This window comes from Saccopteryx bilineata, chromosome X, assembly GCF_036850765.1.
Source record: "Saccopteryx bilineata isolate mSacBil1 chromosome X, mSacBil1_pri_phased_curated, whole genome shotgun sequence".
In the NCBI taxonomy this organism is placed as follows: Eukaryota; Metazoa; Chordata; class Mammalia; order Chiroptera; family Emballonuridae; genus Saccopteryx; species Saccopteryx bilineata.
Window position 1 is genome coordinate 100,549,816 of NC_089502.1, and position 19,891 is coordinate 100,569,706.

Genomic DNA, 19,891 nt, shown 5'->3' on the forward strand with positions numbered 1-19,891 from the left:
ATGACATACCTGCAGCTTTTTGAGCTCGAGAAAAAAGTAGACTGTATCAGAAGGTCTGTGGGGCCATAAACCACACACCAAGTTTATATGCTGAACCCTTAAAATCTGGCCTGTGTTGATGTACACAGCTTTAAGAGCTTCCTTTTGGTTACTTAATGGGAAAACTTCTGGTCAGATTTTAGAATTTATGCTCTCTAATCTCTCCCTGATTTACTTATTCATTTATTTACATTTTGTCTTAACTAAAATACACGAATCATTCAGATTTACTTAGTTTTTACCTAATGTCTCATCCAGGTAGGATACCACATTACATTTAGGCATTCTGTGGCCTCAGGCTCCTCTTGGCTGTCATGGTTTATCAGACTTTCTATGTTTTTGCTGAATTTCATAATTTCAGGGTTATTGGCCAGATGTTTTGTAGAATGTCTCTTGATTGAGATTTGCCTGATTTTTTTTTTTTATGACTAGACTGTGGTTATGGGTTTCTTAGAAGAAGACTAGAGATAAAGTGTCACTTCCCCTGGCTGGATTGCTCAGTTGGTTAAAGCATCATCCTGAAGCACAGCGGTTGCTGGTTTGATTCTTGGTTAGGGCATGTATTAGGAACAGACTGATGTTCCTGTCTGTCTCTTTCTCTCTCCCCTTCCTCTCTTGCTAAAATCAATAAATAAACATTAAGTTTTTTTAAAAAGCAAAGAACAAGAAGACTAGAGGTAAAGTGTCACTCTTAACACATCATATCAAGGCTATGTACTTGTCACTGCTGATGTTGACCTTGGTCACCTAGTTGAGGTGGTTTGTAAGTTTTCTCCACAGTAAAGTTACTCTTTTTTTTTACCTTTTTCATAAGAACTAGGGGATTATGCTCTATCTTCTTGAGAGTAAATTATCTATAGAAATGAATTATAGTTGTTCTGCATGTGGAATTTGTCTCTTCTCTTTCATTTATTTATCCAATTACTAACATAGATCAGCAGGAACTCATATGTGTTTTATATTTTAGGTTATAATCCATTACTACTTGATTAATTTTGTTCAAATTTTCCCAGTTTTGTCCATTCAGAGCTCTTTCAAATGGCTGTTTCCCTTTGACATACCCCTGTCACTATTGGGTTTTCTACATGTAGCCATCTGGATCTACATTAAGCTAAACCTGAGATAGTGTTGATGTCTTTCTTTCTAATACATTACTACATGGATCATTCTAGCCTCCTTTCCTGCTTGTTTGTGAAACTTCCAACTTCAGGTAGTAAGAAACTTGGCTCCCACCAACCACTATCCATTAGTTAAAGATTCACTTAATAGTGTATGGTGGTTTTAAAATTGTTAAACCCTGGTTAAATACTCTGTCAACTAGAGTACAGTGCTTATACACAATTTCTTTTTTTCTCTAGACTTACAGACTCCACTAATTTCCAGTTACTTGGGTCATAACCTTTTTGTGTTATCTCCTTCCATGAGGCTGTTTCACAAATTTGAAATATAGTTGTCTTTTGTCACATTCTGCATTCTATCCTTGAGATTAAAAAAATTGTATATGTTAAGGTTTAGTCTTTGTGTTATAAAGTCCTGTGCATTTTGACAAATGCATAGTGACATGTATCCATTATTACATTGTCATGATAAATAGTTTACTGTGCTAAAACTTTCCCTGTGCTTTACCTACTCTACCATCTACCTACCTTCTGATCCCCTGGCAACCACTGATATGTTTTCCATCTCCATAAATTTGCCTTTGACAGAATGTCACATAAATAAAATCATACAGTATGTAGACTTTCCAGATTAGTTTCTTTCGCTTAGCAATATGCATTTAAGATTCTTCCCCTTTTTTTGTAGATTGGTAGTTTATTACTTTTTATTGCTGCATAGTATTTCATTGTCCAGATTTTTATATATTTATCCTATTTGTTCACTGTTTATCTGTTCATTCACCTACCAACTAACAAACATCTTGGTTTCTTCCAACTTTTAGAAGTTATGACTAAAGCTATTATAAACATCAGTGTGTGGGTTTCGATGTGGATATGTTTTCAAATCAGTTGGGTAAATATATATGTATGCAATTGTTGGATTATATGGTAAGACTATGTTGAGTATTTTAAAGAAATTGCCAAACTGTCTTCCAAAGGGGCTGTACCATTTTGTATTCCCACTAGCAATGAATGTGAGCTCCTGTTACTCCACATCTTTGTGAGCAGTTGGCATTGTCAGTGTTTCAGATTTTAGCCATTCTAATAGGTATGTAATGGTACCTCTTTATTTTATTTTGCATTTCTCTAATGGCAAATGATGTTAAATATCTTTTTGATATTTGTCAATGGCATATCTTCTTTGCTGTTTAGATCCTTTTTCATTAAAAAATTTATTTAGAAAATTAAATTTAACGGTAACATTGATCAATAAGAGTACATAGGTTTCAGGTAAACATGTCTATAGCATTTGAACTGTCATTATCTTACACATCCATCAGCCAAAATCAAATCATTTTCTGTCACTGTATATGTGTTCCTCTTTACTCCTTTACCCCCACTCTCTCCCCCACATCCCCCTCCCCCGGTAAATACTTCACTTTTACCTGTGTTCATGAGTCTCAGTTTTATATCTCACCTATGTGTAAAATTATGCAGTTCTATAAAAACAAGACTAAGAGACATGGACAAGAGTGTGGTGGTTACCAGGAGTGGGGGGAGGGAGGACGCGGGAGGGAAGGAGGGAGAGGGTTAGGGGGAGTGGGAGGGGCACAAAGAAAACTAGATAGAAGGTGACGGAGGACAATCTGACTTTGGATGATGGGTATGCAACATAATTGAATGACAAGATAACCTAGACATGTTTTCTTTGAATATATGTACCCTGATTTATTAATGTCACCCTATTAACATTAATAAAAATTTATTTAAATAAAAAAAGAAATTATGCAGTTCTTAGTTTTTTTCTGATTTACTTATTTCACTCAGTATAATGTTCTCAAGGTCCATCCATTTTGTCGTAAATGGCAATATGTCATCATTTCTTATGGCTGAGTAGTATTCCATTGTAGATATGTACCACATCTTCTTTACCCAATCCTCTTGTTTCCATGTCTTGGCCACTGTGAATAATGATGCAATGAACATGGGGGTGCATGTGTCTCTGAGTACCAATGTTTTTGAGTTTTTTGGGTAGACACCCAGTAGAAGAATTGCTGGGTCATATGATAGTTATATTTTTAATTTTTTGAGGAACCACTATACTTTTTTTCATAATGGTTGTACTAATTTGCATTCCCACCAGCAGTAAATGAGGATTCCTTTTTCTCCACAGCCTCTCCAACACTTGTTATTACCTGTTTTTTGTTAATAGTCAATCTAAGAGGTGTAAGGAGGTATCTCATTGTAGATTTGATTTGCATTTCTCGAATAGCTAGTGAAGATGAACATCTTTTCATATATCTGTGGGCCATTTGTATGTCTTCTTGGGAGAAGTGTCTGTTCAGATCTTCTTCCAATTTTTAAATTTGATTGTTTGCTTGTTTGTTGCTGACTTTTGTGAGTTCTTTATATATTTTGGATATTAATCCCTTATTGGAGCTGTTGTTTGCAAATATCATCTCCTATTTGCTTGGCTGACTATTTGTTTTGTTGTTAGTTTCTTTTGGTGTGCAGAATCTTTTTTAGTTTTTTATAGACCCATTCATTTATTTTTGTCTTTACTTCTATTGCCTTTGGGGTCTAATCCATAAATTATTCTCTATGGCCAAGGTCCATGAGTTTAGTACCTGTGTTTTCTTCTATGTAATTTATTGTTTCTGATCTTATATTTAGGTCTTTTACTTATCTTGAATTAATTTTTGTGTAGGGGACAAACTGTAGTCAAGTTTCATTCTTTTGCATGTGGCTTTCCAATCTTCCCAGCACCATTTACTGAAGAGGCTTTCTTCTCTCCATTGTGTGTTTTTGGCTCCTTTGTAAAAGAGTAATTGTTCATATATATATGTGGTTTTATTTCTGGGCTCTTGATTGTCTTCCACTGGTCTGTATGTCTGTTTTTCTGCCAATACCATGATGTTTTGATTATTGTGGCTCTATAGTATAATTTGAAGTCAGGTACTATGGTATCTCTGACTTCATTCTTTTTTCTCAGGATTTCTTTGGCTATTTGGAGTTTTTTTATGGTCCCAAACAAACCTGGTGGGTTTTTTGTTCTATTTTTCTAATGACATTGGGATTTTGATGGGGATTGCATTAAATTGGAATATTGCTTCAGGTAGTATGGCCATTTTAACTTTGTTGATTCTTCCAATTCATGAACATGGAATATTTTTTCATTTCATTATGTCTTTTAAAATCTCTTCTAATAATGCTTTGTAGTTTCCAGTGTATAGGTTCATTACATCCTTTGTTAAGATTATTTCTAGTATTTTATTTTTTTGTTGTTGCAGTTATAAAAGGAATTGTTTTTATGAGTTTATTGTTTGAAAGTTTCATCATTGGTGTGCAGGGAAGCAATAGACTATTATATATTGATTGTGTATCCTGCAACTTTACTGTATTTGTTTATTGTTTCTAATAGTTTTTTGGTGGAGTCTTTGGGGTCTTTTATATACAAGATCATGTCATCTGCAAAAAGTGATACCTTTACTTCTTCTTTCCCGATATGAATGTCTTTCATTTATTTCTCTTGCCTAATGACTCTGGCTAAAACTTTCAGAACTATGTTGAATAAGAATGAAGAGAGTGCAAAAAACTGCAAATAGAACTACCTTATGACCCAGCAATCCCTCTACTGGGTATATACCCCAAAACCTCAGAAACATTGATACGTGAAGACACATGTAGCCCCATGTTCATTACAGCACTGTTCACAGTGGCCAAGACATGGAAACAACCAAAAAGCCCTTCAATAGAAGACTGGATAAAGAAGATGTGGCACATATACACTATGGAATACTACTCAGCCATAAGAAATGATGACATCAGATCATTTACAGCAAAATGGTGGGATCTTGATAACATTATAAGGAGTGAAATAAGCAAATCAGAAAAAAACAAGAACTACATGATTCCATACATTGGTGGAACATAAAAATGAGACTAAGAGACATGGACAAGAGTGTGGTGGTTACCAAGGGTGGGGGGGGGAGGGAGGACATGGGAGGGAGGGAGGGAGAGAGTTAGGGGGAGGGAGAGGGGCACAGAGAACTAGATAGAGGGTGACGGAGGACAATCTGACTTTGGGCGAGGGGTTTGCAACATAATTTGATGACAAAATAACCTAGACATGTTTTCTTTGAATATATGTACCCTGATTTATTAATGTCATCCCATTACCATTAATAAAAATTTATTAAAAAAAAAAAAAAAGAATGAAGAGAGTGGGCAGCCTTGTGTTTGTTACTAATTTTAGATGAAAAGCCTTCATTTTTTCACCATTTAGTATGATATTAGCTGATGGTTTTTCATATATGGCCTTTATTATGTTGAGGTACTTTCCTTTAATAGTCATTTTATTGAGTGTTTTAAACATAAGTGGATGTTGTATCTTATTGAATGCCATTTCTTTATTTATTGGTGTAATCACATGATTTTTGTTCTTTGCTTTGTTTATGTGGTGTATTATGTTTATCGATTTATGTACGTTGAACCATCCTTGTGTTCCTGGAATGACTTCTACTTGATTGTGATGTATTAATTTTTTTTAATGTGTTGCTGTATTTGATTTGCTAGTATTTTTTGCTTAGGAGTTTTGCATGTGTATACATAAAAGACACTGTTCTGTAGTGTGTGTGTGTGTGTGTGTGTGTGTGTGTGTGTGTGTGTGTTGTCCTTGCCAGGTTTTGGTATCAGGGTTATATTGGCTTCATAAAATTCATTAGGGAGTATTGCTTCTTTTTCTGTTTTTTAGAAGATTTTGAAAAGGATAGTAACCAAATATTCTATGAATGTTTGGTAAAATTCACTAGTGTATCCATCTAACTCTGGACTTTTATTTTGGGGGAGCTTCTTGATAGTTGTTTTTCTTTTCTCCCTGCTTATAGGTCTATCTATATTTTCCACTTCTTTGCTTTTATTTCTTTTATGACCCATTCATTTTTTAGATGTCTGTTGTTTAATTTACACATTTTTGTGGGTTTCTTTACTTCCTTTCTGCAGGTGAATTAATGAAATGTTCCAGAAATGTTTGTTTGTTTATTTATTTATTTATTTATTTATTGAGACAGAGTCAGAGAGAGGGATAGACAGGGACAGACAGACAGGAATGGAGAGATAAGAAGCATCAATCATTAGTTTTTCGTTGCACCTTGTGACACCTTAGTTGTTCATTGATCACTTTCTCATATGTGCCTTGACTGCGGGCCTTCAGCAAACCAAGTAACCCCTTGCTCAAGCCAGCGACCTTGGGTCCAAGCTGGTGAGCTTTTGCTCAAACCAGATGAGCCCGCATTCAAGCTGGTGACCTCGAGGTCTCGAATCTGGGTCACTCTGCATCCCAGTTCGACGCTCTATCCACTGTGCCATCGCCTGGTCAGGCCAGAAATGTTTATTATAACCACTTGTTCTAGTGTTTTTTGTTTTTGTTTTTGTTTTTTAGAATAGAGACAAGGATTGCATTCAGTTATTTAAATCTTTTTTTTTCTTTTGTATTTTTCCGAAGTTGGAAACAGGGAGAGACAGTCAGACAGACTCCCGCATGCGCCCGACTGGGATCCACCCAGCACGCCCACCAGGGGCTACGCTCCTCCCACCAGGGGGCAATGCTCTGCCCCTCCGGGGGGTCGCTCTGCAGCGACCAGAGCCTCTCTAGCACCTGGGGCAGAGGCCAAGGAGCCATCCCCAGCGCCCAGGCCATCTTTGCTCCAATGGAACCCTGGCTGCAGGAGGGGAAGAGAGAGACAAAGAGGAAGGGGGGGTGGAGAAGCAAATGGGCGTTTCTCCTATGTGCCCTGGCTGGGAATCGAACCCGGGTCCCCCGCACGCCAGGCCGACGCTCTACCGCTGAGCCAACCGGCCAGGGCCCTAGTGTGTTTTTTAAAGCTGATATTTCTTTATTGATTTCATTTTTATATGATATATCAAGCTGTGATGTGCTGATAACTCCAAACATGATTGTGTTTTTTTGTATCTCTTTTGTTCTGTTAGTAGAGTTCTTATATATTTTTGTACTCCCTTTATCATTTTGAAATGTCCATCTTTGTTTTTGTTACCTTTGTTGTCTTGAGCTCAGCATTGTTAGATATGACTTTTGCTACACCTGTTTTACTTTGGGAATTATTTGCTCTAAGTCTTTCCATAGGCTTGGAAAGTTCTCATCAATTATTTGTTTGAATAGGCTCTCCATTCCCTTCTCCCTCTTTTCTTCTTTTGATATACACATTATTCTTATATTGCTCTTTCTGATAGAGTCAGACAATTCTTTTAGAGCTCTCTCATTATTTTAAATGCTGTGTCCTTCTCTTCTCTCTGTTGTATCTCTAGTTGCCTGCCTTCTATGTCACTGATTCTCTCCTCTATCTGGCCTGTTCCATTAGCTAAACTTGCTACCTCATTTTTCAGTTCATGTATTGCATTCTTCATCTCTGTTTGTTTTTTTTTAAATTAATTAATTAATTTATTCATTTTAGAGAGGAGAGAGAAAGGGAGAGAGAGAGAGAGAGAGAGAGAGAGAGAGAGAGAGAGAAAGGAGAGAGATAGGAGAGAGAGACAGAGAGAGAAGTTGGGGAGGAGCTGGAAGCATCAACTCCCATGTGTGCCTTGACCAGGCAAGCCCAGGGTTTTGAACCGGCGACCTCAGCATTTCCAGGTCGACGCTTTATCCACTGCGCCACCACAGGTCAGGCTGTTTGGTTATTTTTTAAAGTTTCAATCTTCTTGGTAAAGTACTCATTTTGTTCATTAATTAGTCTTTTGAGCTCATCAAATTGCCCATTCATGTTTTCTTGTATCTCATTAAGTGATTTCAGAGCTTCAATTTTGAATTCTCTATCATTTAACTCTAAGGTTTTCATGTGATTGAGATTGCTTTCTGGAGATTTTTTGTTTTCTTTCTGTAATATGTCTCTGTCTTGTGCAGTCATGGTGTTTTATTTCTTCTTCCTTGATGGCATTTGAGAGCAGCATTGTTATGAACTCTTAACAAAAAACAACTAAAAATGAAAAATAAATATTGGAAAAATGCAATGAAAAATATAAAATTTAAAAAATAATGACAAGTAAAAAAGAAAAACCAAAGAAAAAAAGGGATAAATAAAAATAAAAATACAAAACAAACAAACTACCCACAAAATATAAGAATAAAAAATGTAAAAATGAAAGAAAATGGAATTCAAAAGAGGAAAAGAGAAAAAAAATAGTTTTAAGAGGTTACTGTTTCCTTTCAGTAGGTGTCACTGTATTACAAGTTTTAGCTCTATGGAATTACTGGGCTGACCTCTGCTGCAATGTTTCTGTGGCATTGATGTAGGGGGGCTGTAGTTGCATTGGGTAGGTTATGTTTGAAGACTCTGTGGCTTTATAGCTTTAGCAATGGTGATCTTAGGCCTCCTGTGCTCCTACACCAGGAGACCAGACGTGGATCACCTCTGTTCTTCAATGGAGAGAGTGGCTCTGAAGAGTTAACTGTGGGGTCTGTCTCTGCCACTCTCTGTTTCTGCAAGGTGAGGGAGGCAAGATCTGTGAGGCTAAGGGGTTGCAGTTTGTTTTCTCTTTCTCTGCAGCAAATGCAGGCTGTGGGAAGACCATAGGTACACTAGCTGTGACTCCTTATTCTGCCAGTGCAGCTTTGGTTTAGTATCACCGTTTTTGCTCCTCAGTCTCACTATTCCTCCTGGCAGGAGACCCAGTCACTCTGAACTTACCTCTCCATAGCCCCAGCATACAAAATATAGACTGTCTGAGCTTCTCTTCTCTCCATAGTCCCAACAGAGAAAAAAAAAGTAGTCACTCTGGGCTTCTTTCTTCTCTATAATCCCAGCACAGAAGAAAGAAAAAAAGCCAGCTACTCTGGTCTTCTCTCCAGGGTGGACTGCGAGTATATTTTATCTTCTGCCCCCCTTTTCAGCCCTTTCCACCTTTAGTACATTTGGTGCACAGATCTTTCAGGCATGGCTTCGAGCCCAGCTGGGGTTCCTTTGCTGCATTATTGTTGTTCAATTTATTGAAATTTCACTGGGAGGTATCAGCGGTATCTCGCATGCTGTCATTCTGATGTCAGGTAAAATTTTGTTTTATTGATTGATTATATGTAGAGAGTATGGGACAGAGGGAGAAAGAGAGAGAGACAGAAAGAGACAGGAACATTGAGGTGTTCCTGTATATTCCCTGACCAGGGATTGAACCAGCAAATTCTGCACTTTGGGACAATGCTCTAACCAACTGAGCTATCTAGCCTGGGCTTTGTAAATGATTTTTTTTTATTTTTAAACTACAGTTGACATACAATATTATATTAGTTCCATGTTTACATCCCAGTGATAACACATTATAGAACCTATGAAGTGATCATTCCAATAAATCCCATACCCGTCTGACACCATACACAGTTATTAAACTTTTATTGGCTATATTCCCTATGCTGTACTTTATATCCCCATGACTATTCCTATTCTGTAACAACTAATTTGTACTTCTTAATCCTTTCACCTTTTTTATATATCTCCAAACCTCCCCTCAGTTTGTTCTCTGAATCTGAATCTTTTTTTGTTCTGTTTGTTTGTTTGTTTTTTAGATTCAATTGTTGATAGATATGTATTTTTTTGTGTGTGACAGAGACAGACAGAGAGACAGAGAGAGGGACAGATAGGAACAGACAAATAGGAAGGGAAAGAGACAAGAAGCATCAATTCTTTGTTGCAGCTCCTTATTTGTTCATTGATTGCTTTCTCATATGTGCCCTGACTAGGCGCTACAGCAGAGCAAGTGACCCTTTGCACTATCCAGTGACCTTGGGCTCAAGCCAGCGACCTTTGGCTTCAAGCCAGCAACCTTTTGGCTTAAGCCAGGGACCATGTAGTTAGTCATATCTTTGATCCCACGCTCAAGCCTGTGACCTTGGGGTTTCGAATCTGTGTCATCTGTGTCCCAGTCAAATGCTCTATCCATTTTGCCACTGCCTGGTCAGTTGATAGATATGTATTTATTGCCATTTTATTGTTCATATTTTTTTCTTTTTATTTTCTTCTTCTTAAAGAAGATCCTTCGACATTTCATGTAATACTGGTTTGGTGGTGATAAACTCCTTTAGCTATTTCTTATCTTGGAAATTCTTTATATGTTCTTTGATTCTAAATGATAGTTTTGCTGGGTAGAGTAATTATTGTTGTTGGTTCTTGCTTTTTATCATTTTGAATAATCCTTGCCATTCACTCTGGCCTGCAAAGTTTCTGTTGAGAAATCAGCTGATTGTTTTATGGGAGCTTCCTTGTAGGTAACTGTCTTTCTGTTGCTTCTTTTAAGATTCTCCCTTTGTCTTTAGCCTTTTCAGGTTAACTATGATATGTCATGGCATGGATTTCTTTGGGTTCATCTTGTTTGGGACTCTCTTTGCTTCCTGGACTTATATGTATGTTTCCTTCACCAGGTTAGGGAAGTTTTCTGTCATTATTTTTTCAAATAGGTTTCCCATTTCTTTCTCTCTCTCTTCACCTTCTAGGATCCCCATGATGTGAATGTTGGTACACTTGAAGTTGTCCCAGAGGCTCCTTACACTGTCTTCATTTTTGTTGGATTCATTTTTTATTTTTGCTGTTCTGATTAGGTGTTTTTTGTTTCCTTATATTCAAAATCACTGATTTTATTCTTATTCTTGGTTTCATCTACTTTACTGTCAAGTCCCTGTAAATTGTTTTTCATTTCAGTTAATGTATCTTTCATTTCTGATTGGTTATTTTTTATTGTTTCTATGTTTTTTTTTTCATGCTATTGAAGTTCTAATTTCTTTCAGCATCTTTATAAACATTGTTATGGACTCTGTATTTGGTAGTTTGCTTGCCTCCACTTCATTTAGTTCTTTTTTTGGAGATTTACTTTGTTCTTTCATTTGGGACCTGTTTCTTTGTCTCTGCATTTTGGCTGCTTCCTTATGTTTGTTTCTATGTATTAGGTAGATGTGCTATGTCTCCCAGATTTGACAGAGCAACTTGTATAGTGAGTGTTCTATAGGGTTCTGTGGCCATCCTCCCCAGTCACCTAGGCTGGGCACTCTAGGTGCACCCCTGTGTGTTCTCTGTGCACTATCCTTTTGTGGTTGAACCTTGATTGCTTTTGGTGCCACTAGTAGGGATTTATCTCTATGCCCTTAGGCCTGGAATCCCAGGCATTTGTCTCAAAGGGCCTCAGGTTTGAGGACCAGCTGTGACTACAGTGTAGGAACTGCTCTGCTGGATTCAACCCTATGAAGCAGGATTTGCTTTAGTGAGGCTTTGGTGCTTACTGATTTTATACCTTGAGTGTGTCACTTGTGGAAGTAGTAGGGTTGTAATCTGGCATGGTCTGAAACTGGCTACAAGGTACAATGGCTCTGGAGCCTTTTAGGAGGTGCAAGGTCAGCCATCACCTGTGACCTGCTTGGGGCTACCTAGCACAAGCTACAGAGTGATGTGAAGATGGCTGCTACTTGTGTTGGGCTTTCAGGTGCCCAGGAGAAACCAAGCTACAAACCAAGGCTGGATGCTGCTAGTGCTGGACCAGGGTCCACTTAGAAAAGAGGTATAGGGTACATAGCAGTCAGATGCTGCTTGTTTGTGAGATTTTAGGAAAGTATGAAGCATGAGGCAGGAGGGGCCATTTGTATGTAAAAACCACTGGAAATGGCTTGTGTTGGCCTACAACAGTGGTAGTCAACCTGGTCCCTACTGCCCACTAGTGGGCATTCCAGCTTTCATGGTGGGTGGTAGCGGAGCAACCAAAGTATAAATAAAAAGATAGATTTAACTATAGTAAGTTGTTTTATAAAGATTTATTCTGCCAAACTTAGTGAAAATCCAACATAAAGAACTTGGTAAGTAATTATTATTATATGCTTTAACTTGCTATAACTCTGCTTTATAAATTTTATAAAGTAAAGTTACTTCCCTACTTTATAAATCACCATTACTGTGGAACCGGTGGGTGGTTAGAAAATTTTACTACTAACAGAGATACAAAAGTGGGTGGTAGGTATAAAAAGGTTGACTACCCCTGGCCTACAGGTTGGGTGGGGTGGGGTCTGAGGGAATCATCAGGGTGGGGCAAACAGTGTGAGTCAGGTTGATGGGAGACTGAGATATGATGTTTGCCTGTGGGCTGGGGTGATGGTCTTAGAAGAGAAACAATGCACTTTTGTGTGGCAGAAAGCTGCATCTCCAATTCCTACCTTGATGCCTGACAACTCATTTCCTCCATGTATGTCACTGGTCACTTTCAAGCTACTACCCTAGCACTGGAGCTCAGAGGGAGTGAGTCCAAGTAAGCCTGTGCATGGGCCCTTTAAGATAAGTTCCTGGGACTCCAGCAGCCCTCTGTCTTACTCAGTCACAATCCCCCCCTCCCCGATTTTTACAGTCATGAGTTATGGGGATTGCCTTTCCTGGCTCTGGGACACTGGGCTGGGAGGCTGGGTATGGGGCTGGAACCCCTTGCTTCTCACAGGGGACCTCCACAGCTGAGATAACCTTCCTGATTTTTATCTACCATTAGTGTATTGTGGGACCAGCCTATTCCATTTCTCTGCCCCTTTTACCAATCTTGATGTGGCTGCTGCTTTTTGGTTTTTTTTTTAACTTAAATTTTATTTTCTTTATTAATTTTTAGAGAGAGGAAAAGAGAGAGAAACATTGACCCACTATTCCATTTATTTATATATTCATTGATTGATCCATGTATGTGCCCTGACCAGGGATTGAGTTACTGGGCCAGGGCAATGTGGCTTTGTCTTTAATTCTTGTAAAGCCAGTAGCCAGGGCCACCATCACAGCAGCCTGGCCCATGCAGGTTCGCATTGGATTCAGACAGTTGGTAAAGAAACAATGGAGCCAAAAATTGATGAGCCATCATTTTTAATCCTAGCTTGCACCCGGCAGGCAAGTAAAAACACACACTGGGCTCCAAAACCCACTCACATTCAGTGCTTACAAAGCTACTGACTTATCCAGGTTTCCTAGAATCAAAGGTTTCTAGCTCACCAGACTTATTCACCTCTGTTTCCCATCTCCTTCCTTCTCCTTGCACAAACTCTGCACAAACTGGCTTCTCACTCAACACTCAGCCATCTTGGCTGCTTCTCCTAGTCTCCCCCACATGGCCTCTTTCTACTCTCCTGTCTGCTCTCTCCTCTAATGTTAATCTCAGGAACCCAGAGAGCAAGCTCCTGTTCTGCCCCCATTTTATAGTGTAGATTCATAACCTTTAATCCAATATACAAAATAGGGAAGTTTCTAATACAAAGTCACTTATCTGGGGCATGATGGGATTGTACCACCCCACATCAAAACAGGTGGGAAAGGCCTAATCCTAAAACCAAGCCCCAAGCTACAAGGATCCTGCCTGCCCACAGCCCACAGAGACAAACATTAATATCACCTGGGCAATGGCCTCCACGTGGGCAGTGTCATCTTTAACAAAGTGAGCATAATACATTTTATCTGCCCAACAATTCTCTATTGTAGGACTTTCATTCAGCCAGAGATGGTTCTGAATGATGGTTGTTCTGTAGTTTTGTTGTACTTTTGATGTGGGAGAATTTGAGTACCTCATTTACCAATGCTGCCCTCTTGACCAGAGTCAGATTTTTCTTCTTTTCTAATATTTGCATTTTAATGGTATAAATTTCTCTCTAAACACTGCTTTTTCTGCATCCAACAGATTTTAACATGTTATGTTTTCATTTTCATTCACTTATATATATTTACTTATATATATTTAAGATTTTATTTATTTATTTTAGAGGAAGGAGGGAGGGAGGGAGGGAGAGAGAGAGAGAGAGAGAGAGAGAGAGAGAGAGAGAGAGAGAAGTGGGGGAGGAGCAAGAAGCATCAACTCCCATATGTGCCTTGACCAGGCAAACCCAGGGTTTTGAACTGGTGACCTCAGCGTTCCAGGTTGACGTTTTATCCACTGTATCACCATGGGTCAGGCTACTACTTCAAAATATTTTAGCCCTGGCCGGTTGGCTCAGCAGTAGAGAGTCGGCCTAGCGTGCGGAGGACCCGGGTTCGATTCCCAGCCAGGGCACACAGGAGAAGCGCCCATTTGCTTCTCCACCCCTCTGCCGCGCTTTCCTCTCTGTCTCTCTCTTCCCCTCCCACAGCCAAGGCTCCATTGGAGCAAAGATGGCCCGGGCGCTGGGGATGGCTCTGTGGCCTCTGCCCCAGGCGCTAGAGTGGCTCTGGTCGCAACATGGCGACGCCCAGGATGGGCAGAGCATCGCCCCCTGGTGGGCAGAGCATCGCCCCTGGTGGGCGTGCCGGGTGGATCCCGGTCAGGCACATGCGGGAGTCTGTCTGACTGTCTCTCCCTGTTTCCAGCTTCAGAAAAATGAAAAAAAAAAATTAAAAAAACCAAAATATTTTAAAATTTGTCTTGAGATTTCTTTGACCAAGGGGTTATTTGGAAGTGTGTTGTTTAATTTTCAGATTTTCCAGCTATTTTTCTGTTATTGATTTCTAGTTTAATTCCATTTTGTTAGGATTTATGGTAAATTGGCTGGAAGTTGGGCTATGTTTAATGTTTGGTGTAACTATCAGTGCCCGAGGGCTAAATTCCTATAGTGTCCTTGTTTTTAGCTCCCCTTTTGATTTGGAGTTTCCTTCAGTACAACTCCTTGATAGAGATTCTGTGCCTTGCAGTTCTTTCAGCTGTAATTAACAGTTGTTATACTAGATGTTGGTGTGGTGGTAAGGTATGGGGGAGAAGGTCATTTTGTAATCTTCTGATTAAATTTCAGTGTCTGCTGGGCCTGTGTCTTATGGCTGTGGCTGTCACAAGTTTTATTCCAATGGTATATATTATTGTTCTCCCTGTCCCCTAGTCCTATCCCTGACCTTAGCTTTTTCAACCCACTTCCTGGAAGCCCAGGACCCTGTTTACTCTGCTTTTCCCCCATTGTAGGTGAAACAAGAAAGCTGGGAAGGGAGGGTACTGGAGTGAGAGGAATGCCCTTCCCCCAAGTTGGATAAAGTTCAGCCAAAGAATTTTTCCCTGGAGCATATAGGCCTTTGTTACAGAGAGCTCTGGGATATTTCACAGTGATTACTCTTTACCTCCTGGAGCCAGGAGAGGCTCATTCTTGAATCTTCACTGAGAACTTAATGTAGTACCTGGAGGTAGAGCCCACAGAAGTGTAGGCCACAAGTTTCTCACTCTCAAGCAAGTCCACACTTAACCTTCAGCAATTCATCAAAGCTGCACACATCTAAATGTCCCTATGAGATGGTTCCAGCGTTTTCTACTCTAGGTAAGCAGATCTGAGCTGTGCCTCTTTTTATAAGCCTGTCTCTTCAAATTTGGGGGTTGCAGTTTTCCCTGAAACACTCAGCTCTCTGGTGGGCCCAATAAAAGACTGATTTTACAGTTTGTCTAGTTTGTTCAGTTTGTTGTAAGGATAGCGGTGACAATTTCTAAGCTCTTTATTTGCCAAGAGCTGAATCTGGAAGCTCTCCATTTCTTTTTCAATTAGGGACCACTTTGGTCTCTTCTTGAAAGGAAAGAAAAAATATTTAAAGGCCCTTGGCAGTATTGTAAATCCTGAGTAAATTATTTTTAAACTTACTTTGTTCCAATTTGTGGCATGGGCTTGAGGAAAGGATTGCTGTAATGTTTAGGAGTGTGTGCTGGATGTTTCTGGGGTCTGTGGCTAGCAGGTACTATAAGGATACTGTATCTGTATTGGTGTAGCTTTAGTTAACAATATGCCAGAATCATTTGTTCCCAGGTTGTTCTATATTTCATTGATGAGCTGAGTCTTATTTTTTGTTTTTAAAAATTGGGAGTACCATTTTACGATTTTGCCAGAAGAGTGTTCTCAGATAACTGTGCAATCAAAATACCATTTGCAATTCCTCAAAGCTAAGATCTTCTCAAAAGTCATTTAGCACAGTGTATAAGAGAACAAAAAAATTATTACTAAAATGAAAGAGGATGAGAATTGGAAAGTGACATATCTAGTGAGTTGAGCAGCTAGGGTTAGAATTTGTATCTTCTCTCTGTTGAACAATAGGTCTGATCAGGAAGACTTTCTTCCCATTGACTTTCACTGAAAAACTTAGTAAACCATCTTCCCCTTGGTGCTTTCCTCTGGTGTTCTCCAGAAACTGTCATCTACTTAGTTTCTAAATACCTCACTAGTCTGCCTCTCAGAGTGGAAGTCTGTCCTTTGCATTGTCCCTTCTCTACTCTTCTAGTTGTGTATCATTTTTTTTTCTTTTTAAAACCACTTATATAACACATAAATACATCTTACTATAAAGATTCAAACAGTACACATGTATACAAAATTTAAACCCTCTCGACTTCCCTTTTCAGAAATAGCCCCCAAAATAATTCAATGTGACTTTTTCAATTATTTTTCTATCCAGTTAACACAGAGATACTTTATTTAAAAAAAAATTCTACTTATTATTTTGTAACTTTTCACATAATATATTTGGGGGATTTTTTTATTTCAGTACACATCAATCTACTTCTTTCCTTTCATTATTCCCCCATCACTGGACTCTTTCATTGTTTCCAGGTTTTTCAATGACTAACAGTATTGCAATGAATAAAATGCATACGTTGGTGTACACAAGTACAAATGATTCTTTAAGAGCAGTTCCTAGATTTCATATAAAGTTTTTTTTAAATTTTAACTCACTTTCTGACCATGACATCACACTATTCCCATGAATTAAATAAGAATCTCCTAATTGGTACTTCCTCTCTTAAAGTTTTTTCCCCGCCAATGAATAATGGCTAATCTCTTATCCCCAACTTTTTTTTTTTTTTTTGAGATTAATAAACCAATGTTGACATAGTATAGGAGGACTGGAGAATTGCTGCTTCTAAAACAATAATTTACAAGTAATTACACAGGAACATGCCAACCAAAGGGTTTCCCAACACTGCAATGTAATGTGCATTTTAAGACAGCATCTCCCTACCCATTACATTCCCCAGTCCATTTTTTTTAGTCCCATAAACATGTAAATTTTATTAAGGAAGGAATGAAGAGCAAGTAATGGAGAAAATAGCTATTTCCTTTACATGGACAACCTGTTCAGCAGCTTTGTTAAATCTAGCCCTTTTACTACAAGTTCTCCTTTGGTTTTTGTGGCATTGTAGATACCAAGTCTGCAGATACCAAGCCATAACCCTTAGGCAATTTTTCCTAACTGTAGTAATTCTGGAAGTTAGCACCCTGGCTCCACTGATCATGAAACTTCCAGGTTAGAGCAGATACTGAGATAGGAGACATAACAGGTACACCCCAAGCAAATGAGTACAACCCATTGGGGATAGAGCTGTGTCTAGTGGGAAATGAGTCAGAAGGTGATATTAGAATCTAGACTCATGCCTTTGCCCTATCCCTTCTGCCATGCTCCCTCTTCTTGTTTATTTTGTATAACTCAAATTTCATCTCAGTTGTACAAATCAGAGATTTGGTTTTACTTTCTGCAATTCTGTACCCACATCTCTCATTATCTATTTATTCTCTAGCTCTCAGCCCAGTTGAGATAGAGCTTTTCCTCTCTGTTGTCCTTCCCCTCTCTTAAACAATTTCAAGTTTTAACCTGCTGTGATCAGGACACAGCATTCAGTCTCTATATGAAATGAGTGCATGGGGAGAACTCAAAACAACACAAGCACTGGCCAGTCAGTTTGGATGTAAGACATAGGAATGGGCAGTGTCCTGAACCCTCCTGGTGTTCCAGCTGCTGTGTCATGGGAACATTCAGGAGCCACCTAGGAGAAAGTTGAATGGGAGAAGAGTCCTTGGAAAAGAGTGCTTACTTATCTGTAGCTAGGGAGGTATTTCAATATTTCACATCAGTTTGGCTGTACATATGTGTACCAATAGCATAGTTGCCCTGAATAAGTGTTCCAAGAGCCAAACTAATATTGTATATTAAAACATAACATGGCCCTGTGATACTATGCAGAGCTTAGATGGAAGGGCTACTCCACCAAAATTTGCTTTTAGGCCATTGGGTTTGGGTAAGTGGAAAAGCAAAATAGAAGCAAAATGGAAGCACACATTGATATATAGAAAGATCCTAGAAATGTTGACTAATTATTGGGACTTAAGCTGTTATATATTCTCAAATATAGAGCTAAATGGAATATGAAAGGTTTCATGACTTATGGGGAGATCTAGAATGCATGAGCCAATAAAGAAGGGAAGGGGACCTGACCTATGGTGGCGCAGTGGATGAATCATTGACCTGGAATGCTGAGGTTGCCGGTTCAAAACCTTGGGCCTGCCCGGTCAAGGCACATATGGGAGTTGATGCTTCCTGCTCCCTCCCCCCTTCTCTCTCTCTTTCTCTCTTCTCTAAAATGAATAAATAAAAAAATTAAAAACAAAGAAGGGAAGGGGGTTGCAGGTATGGAAACGATAATGGCATACAATTGGCTCTTAGTATCTGAGTACTTGCTATTAATGAGGGTAAAATTTAAATGATCCCAGGATGAGTATCTGCTGTTGTGTGCTAAGTGGAGTGTTGAATTTTTTTTGTAGATGTGGTTCTAGTCTTGCAAAATTACAATATATCCCTGTAAAAACTGAAATACATTTTATAAGACATTGGATTGTTTAAAGTCCTGTGATATGTACCAATGGCCCTGCCCCATTTATTTCAATACTTATTTCTGTCTTTAGGTTGCTGCGTGTAAGTGCATCTCACACAGCTGTGATATTACTGAAGCGGGGCTTTAGGGTGGGTGCACGAGGTTTCTTTCCATCCTGTTTCCCCTTGTGTTTGTGTTAGTGTTTAACTAGTTCATTTAATCAGTTACTGTTCAGCCCCCAGGTAAATTTCTAATGGCATATTGGTTAGGGATTAAAATAAACATTATTCTTAAATAGCAATTTACTTTCTTGTATTTTAAGAGCTTTCTAGTTCGAAGTATCATGTGATTTTTTCAGAAAAATATTAGAACGTGGTTTCCATAAAGAGAAATGAGCTAAATGCATTCATTTATATGCCTCCTCATTCGAGCAGTGTGTTTCTAAAGACCCATTGTTAAGTTTTTAGACCTAAGACTACCTTACTGGGAAAGCTGTTTCAATATATCCTTTTTGTTTCTGACTAGTTTTCTGTATTCACCCTCCTCCCCCAGGGACTCAAGTAATAAAAATTAGTCTTTTGGGGACTTTTCTTCTGTTAGTCGAGTTGAGATCTAATTATACTTAAATAAATTTTCTTTTAGAGCATAGAATTATTTTATATGTAACTTAGGGCACACTGTACCTTCAAAACCTGAGGTAAACTTTACTTTTTTTTTTTTTTTTTTGTATAGAGAAAAAACCTAGACGTACTTAAGTACCCAAATTTGACATTTAGGATTGTTTGATTTTCCTCTACCTTCCTTGGCAGAATATTTGCACACTGGAAGCTTAACTCTTAATACACAATTTTTTTATTATTTTATTTATTTATTTTATTCATTTTATTTTGGGGGGGGTATTTTTCCAAAGTGAGAAGCAGGGGGAGGCAGACAGACTCCAGCATGTACCTGACTGGGATCCACCTGGCATGCCCACCAGGGGACGATGCTCGGCTCATCTGGGGCTGTTGCTCTGTTGCAACCAGAGCCATTCTAGCGCCTGAGGCGGAGGCCATGAAGCCATCCTCAGCACCTAGGCCAACTTTGCTCCAGTGGAGCCTTGGCTGCAAGTGGGGAAGAGAGAGAGAGAAAGGAGAGAGGAAAGGGTGGAGAAGCAGATGGGTGCTTCT

General features: G+C 38.9%; 1 protein-coding gene across 3 annotated transcripts in view; it reads left to right on the forward strand.

Moving 5' to 3' along the window:
• Positions 1-19,891, forward strand: part of CLCN5 (chloride voltage-gated channel 5) — a 225,669-nt gene that overhangs the window by 171,171 nt on the left and 34,607 nt on the right. The window contains exon 1 of one of the 3 annotated variants that reach the window (XM_066248952.1): positions 15,262-15,411. The exons of the other annotated variants lie outside the window; for them this stretch is intronic. Within the exon in view, the coding sequence (XP_066105049.1) occupies positions 15,387-15,411 (25 nt within the window). The 5' untranslated portion in view covers positions 15,262-15,386. Of the gene's footprint in view, positions 1-15,261; positions 15,412-19,891 lie in introns of those variants that run through there. 3 annotated transcript variants of the gene reach the window in all.